Source organism: Rhododendron vialii, chromosome 4a (assembly GCF_030253575.1).
Source record: "Rhododendron vialii isolate Sample 1 chromosome 4a, ASM3025357v1".
NCBI lineage: Eukaryota > Viridiplantae > Streptophyta > Magnoliopsida > Ericales > Ericaceae > Rhododendron > Rhododendron vialii.
The window spans coordinates 5,050,261-5,067,772 of record NC_080560.1 but is presented as its reverse complement, the minus strand read 5'-3'; the positions used below and the strand labels follow the sequence as shown (position 1 = coordinate 5,067,772).

Below are 17,512 nucleotides of genomic sequence, written 5' to 3'. Positions count from 1 at the left end.
TGTATATATATGAGTGTATGTACCTAAGGCAGCACTCAAGGCTCAGGCTAGAGGGCTTTTTTTTTTAGATTTGTCGACTTTTTATTGTTTTGTTCTTATTTAAATTTTTTTTCTATTTGTTAGTTTTGCGCTTTGTGGATTATTGAATCGTCTCGTCGAGATAAGTTGGAAAAGTAAAAAATTATGACGAGCCGGCTTTTTAGACTTTTTCTTAGATATTTTAAAAAATATATAGGTAAAATTAATAGTAATATTTTTATTTTTTCATTTCATCTTCAATAATTTAAAAAGTTAAGTGCAAAAGGAACAAATGCAAAATAATAATAATAATAATAATAACAAAATAAGAAAAACCCCAAAAATCTTAACAAAACTTAGCCTTATTTCCTGAATTTTTAAAGACTTATTGTTCAAGTTGGAATGTAGATACTATAATTAATTTGTAGAGACGTATATCAAGGTAAGGTAAGAAAAGTAGGACAAACTCACAATTTTTGCTTTATTTTTGTTTGTAAACCACTTCGTAGATGCTTGATCCGAATGCAACCTGAGACTTTCTAACGCGTTACCCCTAAAAAAATAGTCAAATAGCAGTGATTTGTTTGAGCTGACGATTACGCAGAGAAATGAGTTCTGATATAATGGACACGTTGTGGATCTAGTGATGTCAATTTTTGCATGGAGAGATTGGCGACGAAAAAAATTGCATCGAGAAACAGTACTTAGTTATAATTCTATTTAATTCAAAGGTAAATTATCATCAATTGATTATTTAGGTGCCAAATTGTTCTCTCTTTTTTGCATACATTTTCTCAAGAAAAAAGGCGCAATGCATTCTCGCGTGCGCGCGCACACACATATATATTTATGAACTTGAGAGAGAACATAAATATTTATGATTTGAGCATGTTGAATAAGTATATGATTGTTAATTCCTTTTTTTTTTATCCGCAATTGTTAATTCCTTTTCAATAGCTTAGAAATTTACAAGTGTGGATATATTTGTCTATGATGATTTCAGGAGCAACCAGATGTCTTTTAAATATATACCGAGTTTAATATCTCCATTTACATTTATATATTTGTCCAACTTGTAGAGAAACCGACCAACAAACACATAACACGTGAAGAACAATCAAGCAAGAAAATAAAAAAGAACAAAAACATAGAGATCTGAGAGCCGAAAAGCCGCACTTGAAGGATCAAAAGCATTCTCAACATGAGCAAATAATCATAAGCTTTCCCAACATCAACCTCAAACCTCGTCTTGCTTATGCTCAGAGAATACAAATTGATTACGACAACACCAAATTCCCCACATGCTAAGTAATCGACTCAAAAATAGCATCTTTGTCCGGCGCATCTCACCACCAGGACACAATCCAACACGACGCAGTCAAAGGCGTGCGTCCCCACCGAAAAATCAAATCCCAAATTAGACGCTCGCCAAAACCTTCGCGCAGCATCACATTGAAAAAATAGGTGCTCTAAAGATTCATTATATATATATAGAGAGAGAGAAAGTAAGCTTCTAATAAGGGCGTTCTTACCGTATTACGGTAAAGGCTTCCCTTTTTCTTCTCTTTCCCGACCAAATTTTAATGATCCGAGCCGCTCAATGTGTTCAGAATGTGATTTTAAGAATACCCATAAAAAATCAGCAAAATAAATGACCGGAAAGGGATTGATTTGAGCAGTTTTTATTTGAACCATTCGATAAAATACAAACAAAAACTGCTTTGATCAAGTCCTTTTCGGTCATTTTTTTTGCTAATTTCTCACGTGTACCTTTAAAATCACGTTCTGAACACATTGAGCGGCTCGGATCATCGCAAATTGGTCGGAAAAGGGACGTCCTTACCATAATACAGTAAGAGCGCTCTTATTAGAAGTTTGGTGTGTGTGTGTGTGTGTATATATATATATATATATATATATATATATATATATATATATATATATAACCTTACATATATTGTACATAACTCATCCCCAACCAAATTACGCTTAAACAACACTACTTTAACCGGGAGATTAATTCGATGCAACACCTCCCACAAAATTAGCGCAAATTTAGGAGGCAAATTTAAGTAGTTTGTGGTAACTTTGATTCATCTGACAACCTTAGTACTCCTATATGCCTAGGGTTTAGACTACGGTACACCCATAAAATGTGCATACGTTTTCATACATAAAACTATTTTAATCAGATGATAATGTCGGCATATGGAACGCAATTTTGCATCTTACGAGATATTTTACGTGTCCCACATAGGTTTTTTTTTTTTTTTTTTAAATATTTCACTATCTCCAAATCAGCTTACGCACCGCATATCATCAAAGTAACAAAATATTTTAATCGTAAACTCCATTTTAAAAGTCAATATTCCTCATATTCTCTAAGAATGATTTGAAATTTGGGGCCACAAGAAGATTTGCCCGGGCGTTAACTTCAGAGTTCTGCAATTAATTAAGGTGCGCACAAATTAGTTCGAAGATTCGGTTATAAGAAAAGATTTGAAATTGCACGACAAGTAGACACATAAATAAGCACCACTTGTTCACAACGTGATTTGGTTAATTGATATTTGGTTGGCCCGCGCGACAACTATATCAAAGCTTCAACGCCACATTGATTCATGACCGAATACTTTTTACTAGTATGATTGTTTTCAGAAATGGATCGTCTACGGTCAAGGTTTGGACTATAGAGGCGCAGTTTAAGTGATCGCAATTGTCAACTAATATTTTTAATGGTCTAGATTTATTTTGATATTTTTATTGATAAAAATATTTTTTTTATTGGTAAGACTATTCAGCAGATCTAAACCACTAATTGTCAATATGAACGGCCCAAATTAAACTGCAGACGCTTCTTTGCAATTGACTGCAGAGTAGCCGCATCCTTGTTTTAGTAGTTTAATAACTTTGACTCATTAATTTGAATAGAGCACTTTTGATTATAACTTCCCTGCATGCGTACACCCCTGAATTTCACTGGTGCTATTTATAATAGAGTTGGAAAACCAACTACTCCAATATAAAAACCAAGTTAATTGGAAACCCAATTAGAGATTGATTAGGTAGGTCTTTCGGAATCGGATCACACTAAAAAACACGTTGATCGGATATCATATACTAGTGCATGCCCGTGCCTGAAGGCACGGCACAATATGTTTCGGTCATACGCTTGGTGATAGGGGAGAGAGCGAGGGAAAGGAATGTGTTGGTCCTGTAATGATTTGATCACATTGTTACCCAAGGAAAAGGATGTGCTGGTCCTAACATGATTTGATTTGATCAAACAATACCATTAAAACGAAAGAGGAACAAAATCCACAACAAATAAACTCTCAATTGGAATTATTTTTAAAAAGTGTTAAATTCACTTTGCCGTGTCCCCAGTATTTCCCCAGACATGTCTCCACATGTTGTTACTGTCATGTCGCATGTCCTCGCAATATCGGACCACAAAGTCTATCCAAAAATTAAGAGAGCTACACAAAAGTGGGCATAAAGAATTAATTCACTCTCCACTATTTTCACTCTGTCAAACATGCATTTTAACAAATACAAAGTGAGTATCTTAGAAAGACAAATAACAAAATATATAGATAAAAAAAATCCTATCCTAAACAGCAAAAAAATTCTCATCCTAAACAACAATTTTTTTCCCCATAAGACTCCCATCAAAAAAATCCTCATCCTAAATAGCAATTTAGGCCACATTATTTTTTCTGCAAGAAGACCTAAGGATGATGGGAATCGTACCGGAAAGGGAGAACTAAATCGATTTTGTGGACGGCTAATTGGTGGAGGAGCTTTGTGGGCGCCGTTTTTTTTTTCTTCTGAAGCACCGAGGAGTGGATTCTGCGGAGAGAGAGAGAGAGAGTAACTATGGAGGAAGAGAGGAGAGAAGAGAGGAAACACGATGGAGAAGAGGAGGAGACACGATGGAGAAGAGGAAAACTGCTGGGACAGGTGTGGGAAATAAGTTGGAATCAATGATTCAATCCAACGGCCATAACCTATTGAAATTGAGATCCAATAGTTAGAAGGATGCTCATGTTTATATGAGTAGACAAAAAGCCGCTCTATTTTATAATATAGATTTATCTTGAGATAAATAAGTTTCAATTTAGAGTTGTAAATTGAGAACCCGTCAATTCCAAGATAAAACGTGCTCTTAAAAAAATACTAACTTCAACCAAATCAATGTGATTCATGACTTGATTATTGTTCTTGACGAGTTCTAAAGAATAAGCAGTTTCACACATTGTAGTAGATCAAAAAGGGCTCACAAATGGGCTTAACATGATCCTAAATCTCTAATTCCTTATATTAAAGGGTTCGGATAATTTCCGATCCAAAACTTGGACTAGAGGAGAAAGTCCAAATCTAGATTATACAACATGATTTTGATTTGCTCAGAGACTTTTTCCGGTAAGAGTTAGAAAAGCCCAAATCATTAACTGCAACCATAGTCCATATGTTGATTGTCTCGTCCAAGCCAAAACTTGGACATGGAAGGATCCGATTCATATATTAAAACACTCATTGGTTGTGGCTTGTGCTATCCTCGTCCAAACGTCGAGATATTCCTCTCCCTAGGGGTGAGTATGGTCTGGATTGGTTCGATTTTATAGTAAACCAAGAACCAAACCAATACCTACGGATTATAAATTTAGAGAACCAAACTAACCCACAAAAGACATAGAACCAAACCATATAAATACGGTTCGGTTTTGGTTTAAACCACGGTTTGCTTTAAATTAAACTATCATCTTCAAAAAATATTTAAAGTACTTAAAATTACAAAGATAAATTAAAAGAAAACTTATATTAAAACCAATTCCATTCAAATTATCAAAACACACTAACTTCAACCAACTAATTAAGAGTAGGTTACCAATAATTACGTCAAGTCTTAAACTAAGAAAATGAAATACTGGTAAGTCACTAAATGAACAAATTAAGAATACCAACTATTAAACATTTCAAGATAGTTTAACCAAATAAAATGCCAAAGATAATTCCTAACAACTATTGAATTAAAATAATGTAGCAAAAGCAGTGGTAATAATTAAATTATATATAAATATATTATACCGTTCGGATCGTTTTGAAATCATAACTGTGAATGTGAATCTACAAACCAAATTATATGAAGCAGTTTCTAATTTTTTTAAACCATTATCAAACCACAGTACTAAAAAATCAAAACAAACCTTTCGATTTGAATTGGTTTGAACTGGATTCGCGGGTTTTACAGATTTTTCTCACCCCTACCCCTCCCCATCCAGTTTTGGTTCCGTTATTCCGAGAAAACGTGCTACTGCCAAATTACACAGCGAGGACTTCGATTTAACACATTTTAACATATCGGCCAGCAGTTAAATTTCGTAACGTTACACCAAACCTCGCGAAAATTATCCAGATGAAATAGCAATTGGCTGAGGTGGCGCGTCATTATTGGACTCCGTTTTTTTTTCCTCCGGTGACTTCCACGTTTTGTTTTGATCAAACGGTCATTGGCTGCCCATCTTGCATAAAACTGTGGATACGTGGGACCAGATGATTAGGAGAGGAGATTTCAATTTAACTTGCACTTTGAAGGAGGCCCGGTGACGAATCAATATTTCTCCCTGTTGAGTCGGCTACGGCTTAAATCTGAACATTCTAGGTCAATCTAGCCCACCTTTTTCCTTTAAAAAAAAGAAAAAAAACACTTAACATGATTATTGTGGGAATGATTTTAAAATAGAAGTGTAGCCCTGTTCCATTAAAATTCTTATTTTTTTAAGTACTTATTTTTTGTTTTACGAGATAGGTTATCTCTATTATAAAACACAATGGTGTGGGGATAAATTATTGCAATGATTGAAATTGAATTGATCAAATGGTTGAGGTGAAATTTTCCTTTTATCAAAATTGTCCAACCTTTTTCGTTTAATTACAGAATTGCCAGCAATCAAAATTACACCCATTTTCAAATTTGAAACCCTACTGCAGAAGAGTTCTTCTTCTCTCTCTCTGATCCCACACAAACACTACCTCACCCAAACCATCTCTCTTCTGCTCATGCGCCATTTTCTCTCACCATCCTCCACCACTCATGACAACACTGACCCGCCTTTCAAGCTCTCCACAATCGGGACCCCCTCGCCCCTCTTTACCTTTTGCTCATGGTTCGAATATAGCGGAAGGGTACAAATCAATTCCAATTGGGATGGGTAGTGCCGTAGGCACATGCAAACACTAGTTCTTTTACAATATACCACATTTAATTAAAAAATAAAAATAGTTGGTAAGTGAGGTGGAGTGCAGTTGGTGCCGCCCTTATACTCCTATGTAGACCTGGGTAACAGGTCGTATCGAATCGTGTTCGTGTCACAAATCACCCAATCCGAACCCAACCCATTTAGAATTTGTATTTCTCGAGTCGTGTCATTTTCGTGTTTTGTTTCAGAAATGCTCAACCCTAACCCGTTAACTTCGTGTCCGGTTCGTATCGTGTTACGTGTCCGTTGCCAAACTCTATATAGAATTACAGATATACCATATATTATATATACGGGACGGTTCAAGAGACACCCAAAAAAATACCCTAAATCTCAATCTCATAGTTTCCGATCAAATTTTTATGATCCGAACCGTTCAATGTGTGCAAAATGTGATTTTAAGGGTGCTCGCGAGAAATTAGCAAAAAAAATGACCGGGAAAGACTTGATATGAACAGTTTTTATTGGAACCGTTCAATAAAAAACTGTTCGAAACTGTTCGGATCAAGCCCTTCCCGATCATTTTTTTTGCCGATTTCTCACAGTTACCATTAAAATTACGTTTTGATCACATTGAGCGGCTTGGATCATAAAAATTTGATCGGGAACTATGATGTGTTTTTTTTGGTGTTTTTTTGGGCGTCCCCGGAACCGCCCCGTTATATATATATATATATATATATATATATATATATTTGTGTGTGTGTTCATGTTAATAGGTGACACATGTTAGTAACCATATTAATCGTGTTAATTTCGTGTTTCGCGTGTTCAACCCGAACGAGACCCATTTAGAATTCGTGTTCTTGAGTCGTGTCATTTTCATGTTTCGTGTCAGAAATGTTCAACCCTAACCCGCTAACTTTGTGTCCGGTTCGTGTCGTATTTATCGTATTTCGTGTCCGTTGCCCAACTCTACTCCTATGTACATGGGCATGGTTTGATTTTCGTAAGCACTTATCCTCCTCCCCATTTACTTTAAGTAAAATAATTTGGTTTTGTCCTTATATGATTTTTTTCGCATTTGTTAATTTCACCCAAATTTTTGTGAATTATTGATTCGTCTTGATAGAGTAAAAAATTTACTTTTACCCCAATTTTTTAGAAAATAACCATTTTTAGAAAAAAAAAAGGGGGTAAAAAAATTGATATTTTTCAAAATATTTGGGTTAAAGTAAAAAAAATTGGGTAATATTTTATTTTACTTTTCCAATTTTTCTGTCAAGACAAATCAATAATCCACAAATGTTTAGCACAAAATTAACAAATGCGAAAAAAATTCAAGTAAGAACAAAAGCAACTTATTTTACTTAAAATTGTGAAACACCCCCTTAAATCAAATAAATACTTATTTTAGTTAATGAAACGAGCCTTACCATTTTGTTGGAGTACGTTCTCTTTATTTGACTATATATATAGCAAGAGAATAAATTCTTTACACCGTCGGTGTAAACATTTGTTTCCTCCAAATCAATTGCATTACGCCACGTCGACATATTTTATTAATTGGGACCACTATTTTGACACGTATCGTAATGCAATTGATTTGGAGAAAATAAATGTTTATACCGACTATGTAAAGAATTTATTCTCCAGAAATACTGAAGATTATCTTCTCCTTCTCTAAATGCATATCCCCTACTGACTCTATATAAGTATTTTTAATCAATATATATATATATATATAAACAAAAGGAGGCGTAAATGACATGGTAAACCACGTGGCCTATAACTGCCAGCCGAAGCAAAGACGCTGTTTCAATTTGTCAAATACACGAACCGGTCTCCCCTCGTTTGAACATCACACCAGTTGCGCCTCTCTCTCTCTCTCTCTCTCTCTCTCTCTCCAAGGCACTGCCCCCGCGTGATCCGGTGGACTCCAACACGTTCCGGCCCTTCCATCAAATTCAATTCGAATTCCTCTGAAATCGGATGAACTAGTAATAGTCTCTTGCACACGTAATAAATACTGAATGCAAATGCAGTGGAGGTTTTAGTGTTGCCTTCAGATTCAGTTTCATTTACTCCCTCGAGACTTCTGATCATAGCAAGAGGTTTGACTTTGGTGGTCGAAAATTAACCGAATCCACGGTTGGGATTTGGATTTCGGGATTGAAACGGAAGAGAGAAGAAGAGGAGATGGAAGTATTCGAGGCTACGATTTTGCATCACGTTTGCATTGTGCTCTCTCTGCTGTGGTTGCTTTCTTGCTTCAATTGCTCACGCCCGGTTTTCTACTTCGTTTCTTTAATCTACCTATATCTGGTAAGTAGTAAACGTTTCATAAACAATTTTTTTATTTTTCTCTTGGTTTTTGTTTTAATACTGTTATATATATATATAGTTGTTTGTAGTGGGTTGTATTCAATTAGGCTTATGCGAGTATGGTATTTCAGATATGGCTGACTCGTTGTATTCTCTTTTTTTTCGTGGTAAAAGTAATCCAGTGATGGTTTGGGATAGAAGCCAAGCCACCTGTTGGAGAAGGTTCAATTTTCTGAAATGAATTACTAGACTCACGCGTTTATCAACATTAATCAAGTTTTGTAAAAAGAAATTCAGGTTATGTACGATCAATCAATGACATATGATTCTCACGAACTGAATCATAATCGATATGCTTTGGGTCGTTTACTACGTAAACCTCGTATGATTGCTTTATTTTTTGTTTTCGTTTACATTTCCGACATAACACACTCACCCAAATGTATATGTGTGCTTTTGTGTTTGAGATTGTGACATGTGTAACGTCTGGATTTTCACACTTGTGTATCTGTTTTTGGAGGTTCATGAGCGGTACGAGATGAGATTAAGGAGGAAACTGCAATTCGAGGAAAGAATGCAATCTAACCAACGACGGGTGAGTCTTGTTCTATTTGGTTTTGAGCATTGCTTAAAATAGCTACTGTGGTATTTTCTATGTGTGGCTGAAGAGAGTGAAAATTTGAGGCAATGGAAAGGAAATTCATTAGACTACTGTTGTTAGCTCACCATTTGGATTAGGACTTAGGAATTACATCTTATTTGCATCTTTTTGGTTGTCCCTATTTGTGCGCAATAGACCATTAGTTCATATTCCTTTTGTTAGTGTTGATACCTTTGTAGATTGTCTTTATTGCCTGTACACATCTGCGTTAATGTTTAGTTTACTTTCATTTATCCCAGGTACTTACTGATTCCGAAAGTGTGCGGTGGTTGAACCATTTAGTTGAAAAGATTTGGCCTGTTTGTATGGAGCAGATTGTTTCGCAGAAAATTCTCCTCCCCATCATACCATGGTTCTTGGACAAGTACAAACCATGGACTGTGGTATGGGTCTCCTCTCCCCTTCTAATACAGATATCTATTCTCTTTGATGCGTTTTGTCTTCTTATGAAATGAAATTTTCTGTAAATGCCAATCTTATTGAACTCTTGAGCAATCTTGTACATTGGAACTTCACATTAGTTGGTGTGCTGATTGGTTCTGATTCTTAACCTTTTAAGAAACTGAGAGTTATTTTTGTATAAAACGCAGAAAAAATCAGTGGTTGAACATCTGTACATGGGACGATCACCGCCTATGTTCACAGATATGAGGGTCCTTCGTCAATCCACCGGTGATGACCACTTGGTATGTAATCTTCTTTTACTCCTAGTTGATTCATGTCAATTGTGTTATTTGTGGTCATATAATATGTTCCATAGCAAAAGGAATTTTGAATTCGCTAAATTCAGGTTTTGGAGTTGGGAATGAATTTCCGGACTGCAGATGATATGAGTGCAATACTTGCAGTGAAACTAACGAAGAGATTGGGTTTTGGGATGCGGACGAAGTTACATTTGAAGGGCTTGCATGTTGAAGGGAAGGTGCGAATACTATGCTTTATTTTCAGTCTTTGCTGAACTTGAATATAAATGAATAATCAAGGTGAAAAGCTATAGAGACATTTATTTTCAAGACTTGAAGTTGTTTGAATTCAAACTCAAGTGCATACCTTAGCTTCCAGGAGCAACTTAATTGTGCTTGCTATGCCTCTGTAAAGAGAATTCTCACTGATCCGGTATATTGTCGCCATTGTTTTCGGAAAGTGCCAAAAATTACTGGGGCAGTTTGAAAGAATGATTCACTTGAAGATAGAGATTCATTCTGTAGCTTTGGAGTGACCTCGCAGTGCCAAATTAAGGTGCGAGTTAGAACAGCGGAGGAGCAACATCAGTTAATTACTGAAGAAAAATGGAAATTCAGTTATTTTTCAATAACAGTATCTTCAACTATAAAGTTTGTTCTTCATGTTGGAAAGGTTAGAAAGGGTCTGGATTACTCTGAAAGAATACTTGGTTACTAATCGAAGAAAAAGGATTGGGCACTTGAGTTAGTACAGTGGGCTGGTTAGGTCCTTTGTACTAAAGAGGAAGAGAAAGTACTGCATTGATCTTTGTGTTGCATTTTGGCTAATGGTGCTTGCACTAATGTTTTGCGTTACGCCACAATTCTGTCATTGATAACAAGGAGTCCTCGTAATTCTGGTCTTGTATTATGCTTCCTTCACTGCATCTGAAATGCTGTAATCTGTAATGTACAGGACCATCCTAGGAAACATTGAAATGTTAGTTGTGTTCACATTGTTCCTCCAATACTAATAATCTTCATTTTTTGGTTTATTATAATTTTGAAAATCAGACTCATTAATTTTTTGACTTTCTTGCTTCGTTGCACTGCAAAACCTTGTTGCACTTCACATAAACATCTTGTTTTGACCCTTATAGGTCTTGATTGGGGTAAAGTTCGTTCGGCACTGGCCTTTCCTTGGCCGTGTGCGGTTATGCTTTGTCGAGCCACCATATTTTCAGATGACTGTGAAACCTATTTTCACCCATGGGCTTGACGTTACAGAACTTCCAGGAATTGCTGGATGGTTGGTAAGTTAATTTCATGCAGCATGTGCAAATAGATACTTGGATCTCTCTCTCTCTCTCTCTCTCTCTCTCTCTCTCTCTCTCTCAATGTCATTTTCTGAATTACTAATGCACTTTCTTGTCCTTGATTAGGACAAGCTCCTGGCACTTGCATTTGAGCAGACCCTAGTTGAGGTGAAGTCTCTACTTTTGACATTCCATTCTCTGCTTATTTGATTTAGATGGCAATTTTTACAATGTCTCATCATTAAGAGGTTTTGACCAGAATATTCACCATCTTTGCAGCCCAATATGTTAGTCGTTGATGTGGAGAAATTCGCTTCACCACAGCCAGGTAATTTCTGTGGTTAAAGAAACTAGAACTACAGGACTACTGTCTTCATTTTCATAACAGATGACATTAGCAGGCAATTGGGATTGTGAGACATAATTTGCTTTGAAATATATGGAATGGCCTATGCCAAAGGTAGAGTGAACCCTTTGCAGACTGTGATGAGGTCATCATCCTCTTTTACTTCTGATACAATTCTTCTTCAAAAGTAAATGCTAATAATTAGGATATGTATCTTATTTTGGTTTGGAGATGGAAAGTATGGACATTCCTGCTCTGAAAGTAGCGGTTGCCATATGTTATAAAGCTTAAAGAAGACATGGCTCTTATCCTTGGGACGGTTGTGTATGCCACCTTCGGTCGCTAGTCGTCGTCATTGTTCTTTTTTTCTTTTTTTTTTCTTCTGTTCTTGTGTATTCCTCTGACCGTTTTAAAATTGGACCTTTCTTGGGAGAACCCGGGTTACCATTCACAATTTGACATTATTATTGGCTTTATGCTGTTGAGCATCAGCCATCAACTGCATTAATGATAGTGATTTTAAGCTGCTGGAAGAATGGTTTATTGGTGAACCATTATAGTGCTTATTTCTTAGCTTAATTCTGCTATGTGCAGTGCAGTAAATAACATTGGTTTTAGAAGTTTCTTAGAGATTTAGTTGACTGCTGTAGTAGCTTATTGCATGCATTTGGTAATGCAATGTAGACATTGTTTTCTTCTCTAATTTGAGGATTTCTAATACTTATTTTTATTTATTTCCTCTTCCAGAAAATTGGTTCTGTATCGATGAGAAGGAGTCAATTGCCTATGCCTTGGTGGAAGTCATTGAAGGAGCTGACATGAAGCCGTCAGATTTAAATGGTTGGTTTAAGAGACACTTATCGACCTTCTTGACACATTGGTTGTTCTGAAAGTTTTTTAGAGCAACTTGGAACTGCTTTTCAGGTTTAGCTGATCCATATGTTAAAGGGCAACTTGGTCCTTATAGATTCAGGACTAAGACGCAATGGAAAACACTGGCTCCAAAATGGCACGAGGAATTCAAGGTCCCTATTTGTACATGGGAGTCACCTAATGTGCTAGCTATTGAAGTTCGTGACAAGGACCAGTTTATGGATGATACCCTTGGGTAAGGTTTCCATAACTGCAATGTGAATTAGGAAATCTGAACCGAATGCTGAACCTCATGGCAATTTTTTTGTTTATGCCAGCAAAAACTGCATTTTTCATTTTTGGTTGCCGTTTCTCCCAAATGAGTCATGTATTTTCTTCTCCATTTTACACTCCTTTGCTTTCCATGTTTCCTCATACTTGCAACTCTCTCTCTCTCTCTCTCTCTCTCTCTCTCTCTCTCTCTCTCTCTCTCTCTCTCTCTCTGTGACGCACACACATAAAGAATAGGAGGATTCTGCCTCACAGAGGCCTTGGAAGACTGTTCTAGATCTACTTGTAACTAGTGGATGTCTCAAGTTTAACCATTATGATCTAGCATCTGTTTTGCACAAAAAATGAAAGATGTGAAGCTATCATATTGTATTGTTGGTTCATGTGGTGTAATTGGCATGGTGCTGGAAGTGGGACACCTTGCCCGTTGCCCTTTGAAACAGTTTTCAGACACATACAGAAGTATAAAATTCATATTGTACTGCTTATACTTAATCTAGTAGCCCCTAGATTAAGCCCCTTATGGGTTTCAATGTCCCACCAATCTAGTAGCCCACTCCATGGGTTCCAATATTTCATTAGTGTTCTCAATCTACATTTAACTGATCATGGATGGGAGATTCTGAAAATTTGGGAAACAAGTATTGTTTTGAAATAGGACAATACGTAGCTTCTTTTATATGTTTATATGCTAGTTGACTTGTTCAATATGTTTATATCAATCCGCATTTGATGTCTCATAGTTGTAAATGGTCTTTGCAAATTCTTGTTGATGTACGAACTCTTTACTCTTATGCAGAGATTGTTCTGTAAACATTAGTGACCTTAGGGGTGGCCAGAGACATGAGTTGTGGCTGTCTCTTCGGAACATTAAAATGGGGCGATTGCATCTTGCTGTTACTGTAGTTGAGGGCAAAAAAAAGGTACCTCTTTTTTTCTTTTTTCTTTTTTTGAAGTTTTACTGAGTTAGAAAGGAATTAATTGTGAAATGCTTTTGTAGAAAATTATCCCCAAAGCAATTGACTCATTTTATATGTAACAACACACTAGGTTAATAATCATTGTATGCAACCTGATTAAATGCTTACAAGCATCTGGTACACCTAAGTAGGAATAGTAACATAATCACAATTCACGACACATATATGTGCAGGTGCCAGATCTTCCATGTGATGATGCAATACTCAATGATGACAATAAAAGTAACTCCATTGCAAATGAGAGTGCTAAAACAGGCTCTCTTTCATCTGGAGGTTTAGAGAAGTCTCCCAATGTGGTAGATAAGTTTGAACCCATTGACATTGAAGGGCAAAAGGAGACTGGGATATGGGTCCATCACCCGGGAAGCGAAGTTTCACAAATATGGGAGCCTAGAAAGGGGAGGAGTAGAGTCCTTGATTCACAAGTTCTCGGGAATGGTGGAAACTTAAAATTGCCATCAGCTTCAGCCTCCTACAATAACGACAATAGCAGCACAGATGGAGGAAGCCAAGAAGGTAAAAAGGGAATTTTGCGAAAAGACAAGGTTTTGAGGGGTCTAAAGAAGATTGGTACAGTGTTTAGCAAGAATTCCAAAAAGGAGGATATGTCGTGCAGGATTGAAGGTCCGATTCCATCTCAACATCCTAATCTTAAGGCTATTAATGAGAGAAAAAGTCACGTGAAACTGATTGTAGAGGAAGATAACCTTTCTGCACCATCGCTAGTTAACGTCCCGATATCAGAAGGTAAAGTCGGTCCAGAGGGATCTTCCCAGGAGAGCCGAAGCAAGGCACATGTAAAGGATATGGCAAAGAACATTTTAAAGAATGCTGGGAACTCTGCTCGTGGGGTCAAGCATGCATTTGATCGGAAAGGGCCAAAAAAGTCCCAAGGGGATTTGGGACTAGTGGTGACAAATAGAGACATTTCTGCAGGGTCAGAGTCTTCCGATGAAGAATCTCCTGCATCATCAGTTTGTACCTCTGAAGGGAATCCAGTGATCCCGAAAGCCTTATCGAGCTGTGGTAATGATTCTTTTAAATCCGAAGAACTTCATGATCAAAATACTCCATTTGATTTTCCGATAAACAAAGATGGCCTAGACGGTACTGAGAAGATTTCTTGCGCTTGGCCGGGTAATGAGAAGATAGGTGATGATTACCGATCGACCATGACGGAAGAAAGCAATGACCTATTGAACTAGATTAAAAAGTAGATTTGTTCATTGCTTATACAGTTGAAATTTAGATAGTGGTAGTTCAGTTGTACAGTGAATTTGTAGAATCAAGATGAGGGTGAAGATTAGGAATACTCAATCAAGTTACTTGTTGTATTGTATGTAGATGCAGTTAGAAAGGAATTCCCGTGCCATACATATTGTCTCTATAGTGAATTTGCAGACTCATAGTTTTCATGTGAGATTCTTGGTATGGTTTTTTCATGTTAATGTAAACGTAATCCGAAGAAGCTCAGAGCAGTCGAAAGTTTGTAATTTTGTTGAGGAAGGACGGTGGTACATTGAGAACATTTATCTGTCTTTTGCTTATTGTATAACACCATTTTTGGGGCTTCATTTTCAAGTATGTCCTTTTCTTGTTTTTTTCTCGAGGACGAATGCTTTATGCTGTTCGATGAATTACACATGGAACTCGAACAAGAAAAAAGGATGAACCAAACCTGGTTTATTGAGTTTTCTTCCAGTAACAAGAATTTTCATGGACAATGATCATCCTGCTGATTTCTACAACATATGTGAACTCACCTACTAGCAGATGTGTACACGTTCCCATGTTAATAACAGCTCATAGCCTCATACACTAGTGAAAGATTCAAATGCTTTCCAGAGACAAAAACAATAATACACAGGCCCTAAAATTCTTCTGCTTCCACCAGCAGGTGTGCCGGATAGGTATAGATACCACTGGCTTGTTCATGGTTGACTTATGCAGCAACATCTTGTACCACATACATTGTCCTTACTTGTGGTTATTGAATCTAAACTGAACCAAGCTAGATTACGACAACCCCCCGGCAAGGATGAATTTTTAGGTTCCGGGTCCTTGTGTTCCATATCTTGATCAGAGATGAGTCCAGATCTTGATCCACTATGAGCTGTTCTTAAAGTGCCTAGCAATGGCTTTGACGGATAGTGTATCAAGACAGGCTAGCATAATTAAAAACACAATCGACAATCTCACCACTTCCATTATCCTAGTTTTCAAGAATTTCTGCAATAGGAAAACAGGCACAACTACCATGCCCAGAGAACAAGCACCGGATAATCTGCTTCCACATTCCCCTCCTCGGCACAAATCCATGCCGAACCATTTGCTTCAAAACCCAATCCACATCTCCCATAAGATTCTTTTTACAAAGCCCCTTTATTATTGACTTAAAAGAATCAAAACTCGGACTCACACCCTCTGATATCATCCGACTCATAAAATCCTTTGCCTCAACGGACTTATTGGCATCGATTAAACCATACAAGACCTCCTGATAAGTTGCCGGATTTGGGCCACACCCTTTAAGCCTCATCTTATGCAAAAGCTCAATCCCCTCATCAACTCTCCCTTGCTTCCTTAGACCTGAAATCAGGATATTAAACGCGATCGTATCTGGTTCTATATTCTCCCTCTCCATCCTCTCCAACAACCCAAATGCTTCCTCGACCTTACCGCGGTCACACAACCCATGCATGAGTATAGAATAAGTCCTCACATTCGGCTTGCACTTCTGTTTGGGAAATTCATCGAGCACCTTGAATGCAGCATCGAAATCCCCACGCCAACACAACCCTTTAATCATAATGTTCAAACAACAAGCATCAATCTCAATACCCAACTTACAACCACCCAAATACACCTCATGAACAACATCGAATCGCTTCGAATTCACCACCAAATTCAGCACAAAGTTGAATGTTTTCACAGTAGGCCAGCAACCGTAGTTTGGCATATCAAAAAGGGTGTCGATTGCCCGGTCCACACGGCCGGCCACATTGCCATAAATCTTGATAACATTGTAGAAGAAAGTTTCAGATATTCTACAAAGACCCTTTTCAGACTTGATTCTTGCCAGTACAACATCGATGGCATCGAAGTTCTTGGCTAGGGCAAGCTTGGTGATGACCGCGGAGTAAAGGGCTTCATTGGGTTTATAGTCTTTTCGGTTTGAGATCTGGGTAAATACAGATAGGGCTGAATTAGGGTTTTTCAGGGTTTGGAAGATCTTGACAACCTCGTTTGGGCTTAGCCAGTCTTTTTGGTTGAGGGTTTGGGGGTAGTCAGAATCTTGGGATGGGGATGGAGAGGAGAGTGAGTGAGAATGGATTGAAGTGGTGGATTGGAGGAGGAGATTTTGGTAAAGCGAAGGAGATTGAAAAGCTGATAGGTGAGTTTTGGTGATGTGTGCAGTTAGTGAACGTGAAATCATTTTCTTGTTGCTGAATAAAAAACAAGGGTGGAGTGTGTCGAGGGGTTTACATCACGGATCACTCTCACTCTCACTCTCTCTCTCTCTACATGCATGCACATGATCATGCATCTGGGCTTTTATAGTGAAAAAATTTGGCGCCTGAACTCACCAAAAGCAACTCTAATATAATGATCATTCACCTGTTGAAATCAGGTGTGGATAATTCCAAAACTTTGACGCCACAAGTTAACCTGGACATCCGGTTATAAAAATAAAAAAATCGAGAGTGGACTAATTAACAAAATAGTTAGACTTGAGTGTTCGTTCTTTTTAATTTCGGGATGAGACAGTTCACTATTTCTTACAGAGTCAAATCTGTTTGCAGTAGTAGTACTCTGAATTAGATATCGTGTCTACTTGCACTTACAGGACGGTAAAAA

The 17,512-nt window shown here is 37.3% G+C and overlaps 2 protein-coding genes across 2 annotated transcripts; one reads left to right on the top strand and one right to left on the bottom strand.

Annotated features, from left to right (window-relative positions):
- The first annotated feature begins 8,058 nt into the window (after positions 1-8,058).
- On the top strand, positions 8,059-15,235 carry LOC131321577 (C2 domain-containing protein At1g53590). Its single transcript, XM_058352454.1, has 12 exons — positions 8,059-8,546; positions 9,067-9,141; positions 9,447-9,590; positions 9,798-9,893; positions 9,998-10,129; positions 11,030-11,182; positions 11,312-11,353; positions 11,465-11,513; positions 12,279-12,371; positions 12,456-12,639; positions 13,474-13,597; positions 13,828-15,235. The coding sequence occupies exons 1-12, from the start codon at positions 8,421-8,423 to the stop codon at positions 14,857-14,859; spliced, it is 2,250 nt and encodes a 749-aa protein (XP_058208437.1). The 5' UTR covers positions 8,059-8,420; the 3' UTR covers positions 14,860-15,235.
- A 76-nt stretch (positions 15,236-15,311) lies between these two features.
- On the bottom strand, positions 15,312-17,210 carry LOC131321578 (pentatricopeptide repeat-containing protein At3g14580, mitochondrial). The gene has a single exon (XM_058352455.1). The coding sequence runs from the start codon at positions 17,088-17,090 to the stop codon at positions 15,867-15,869; it is 1,224 nt and encodes a 407-aa protein (XP_058208438.1). The 5' UTR covers positions 17,091-17,210; the 3' UTR covers positions 15,312-15,866.
- Positions 17,211-17,512: the final 302 nt, after the last annotated feature.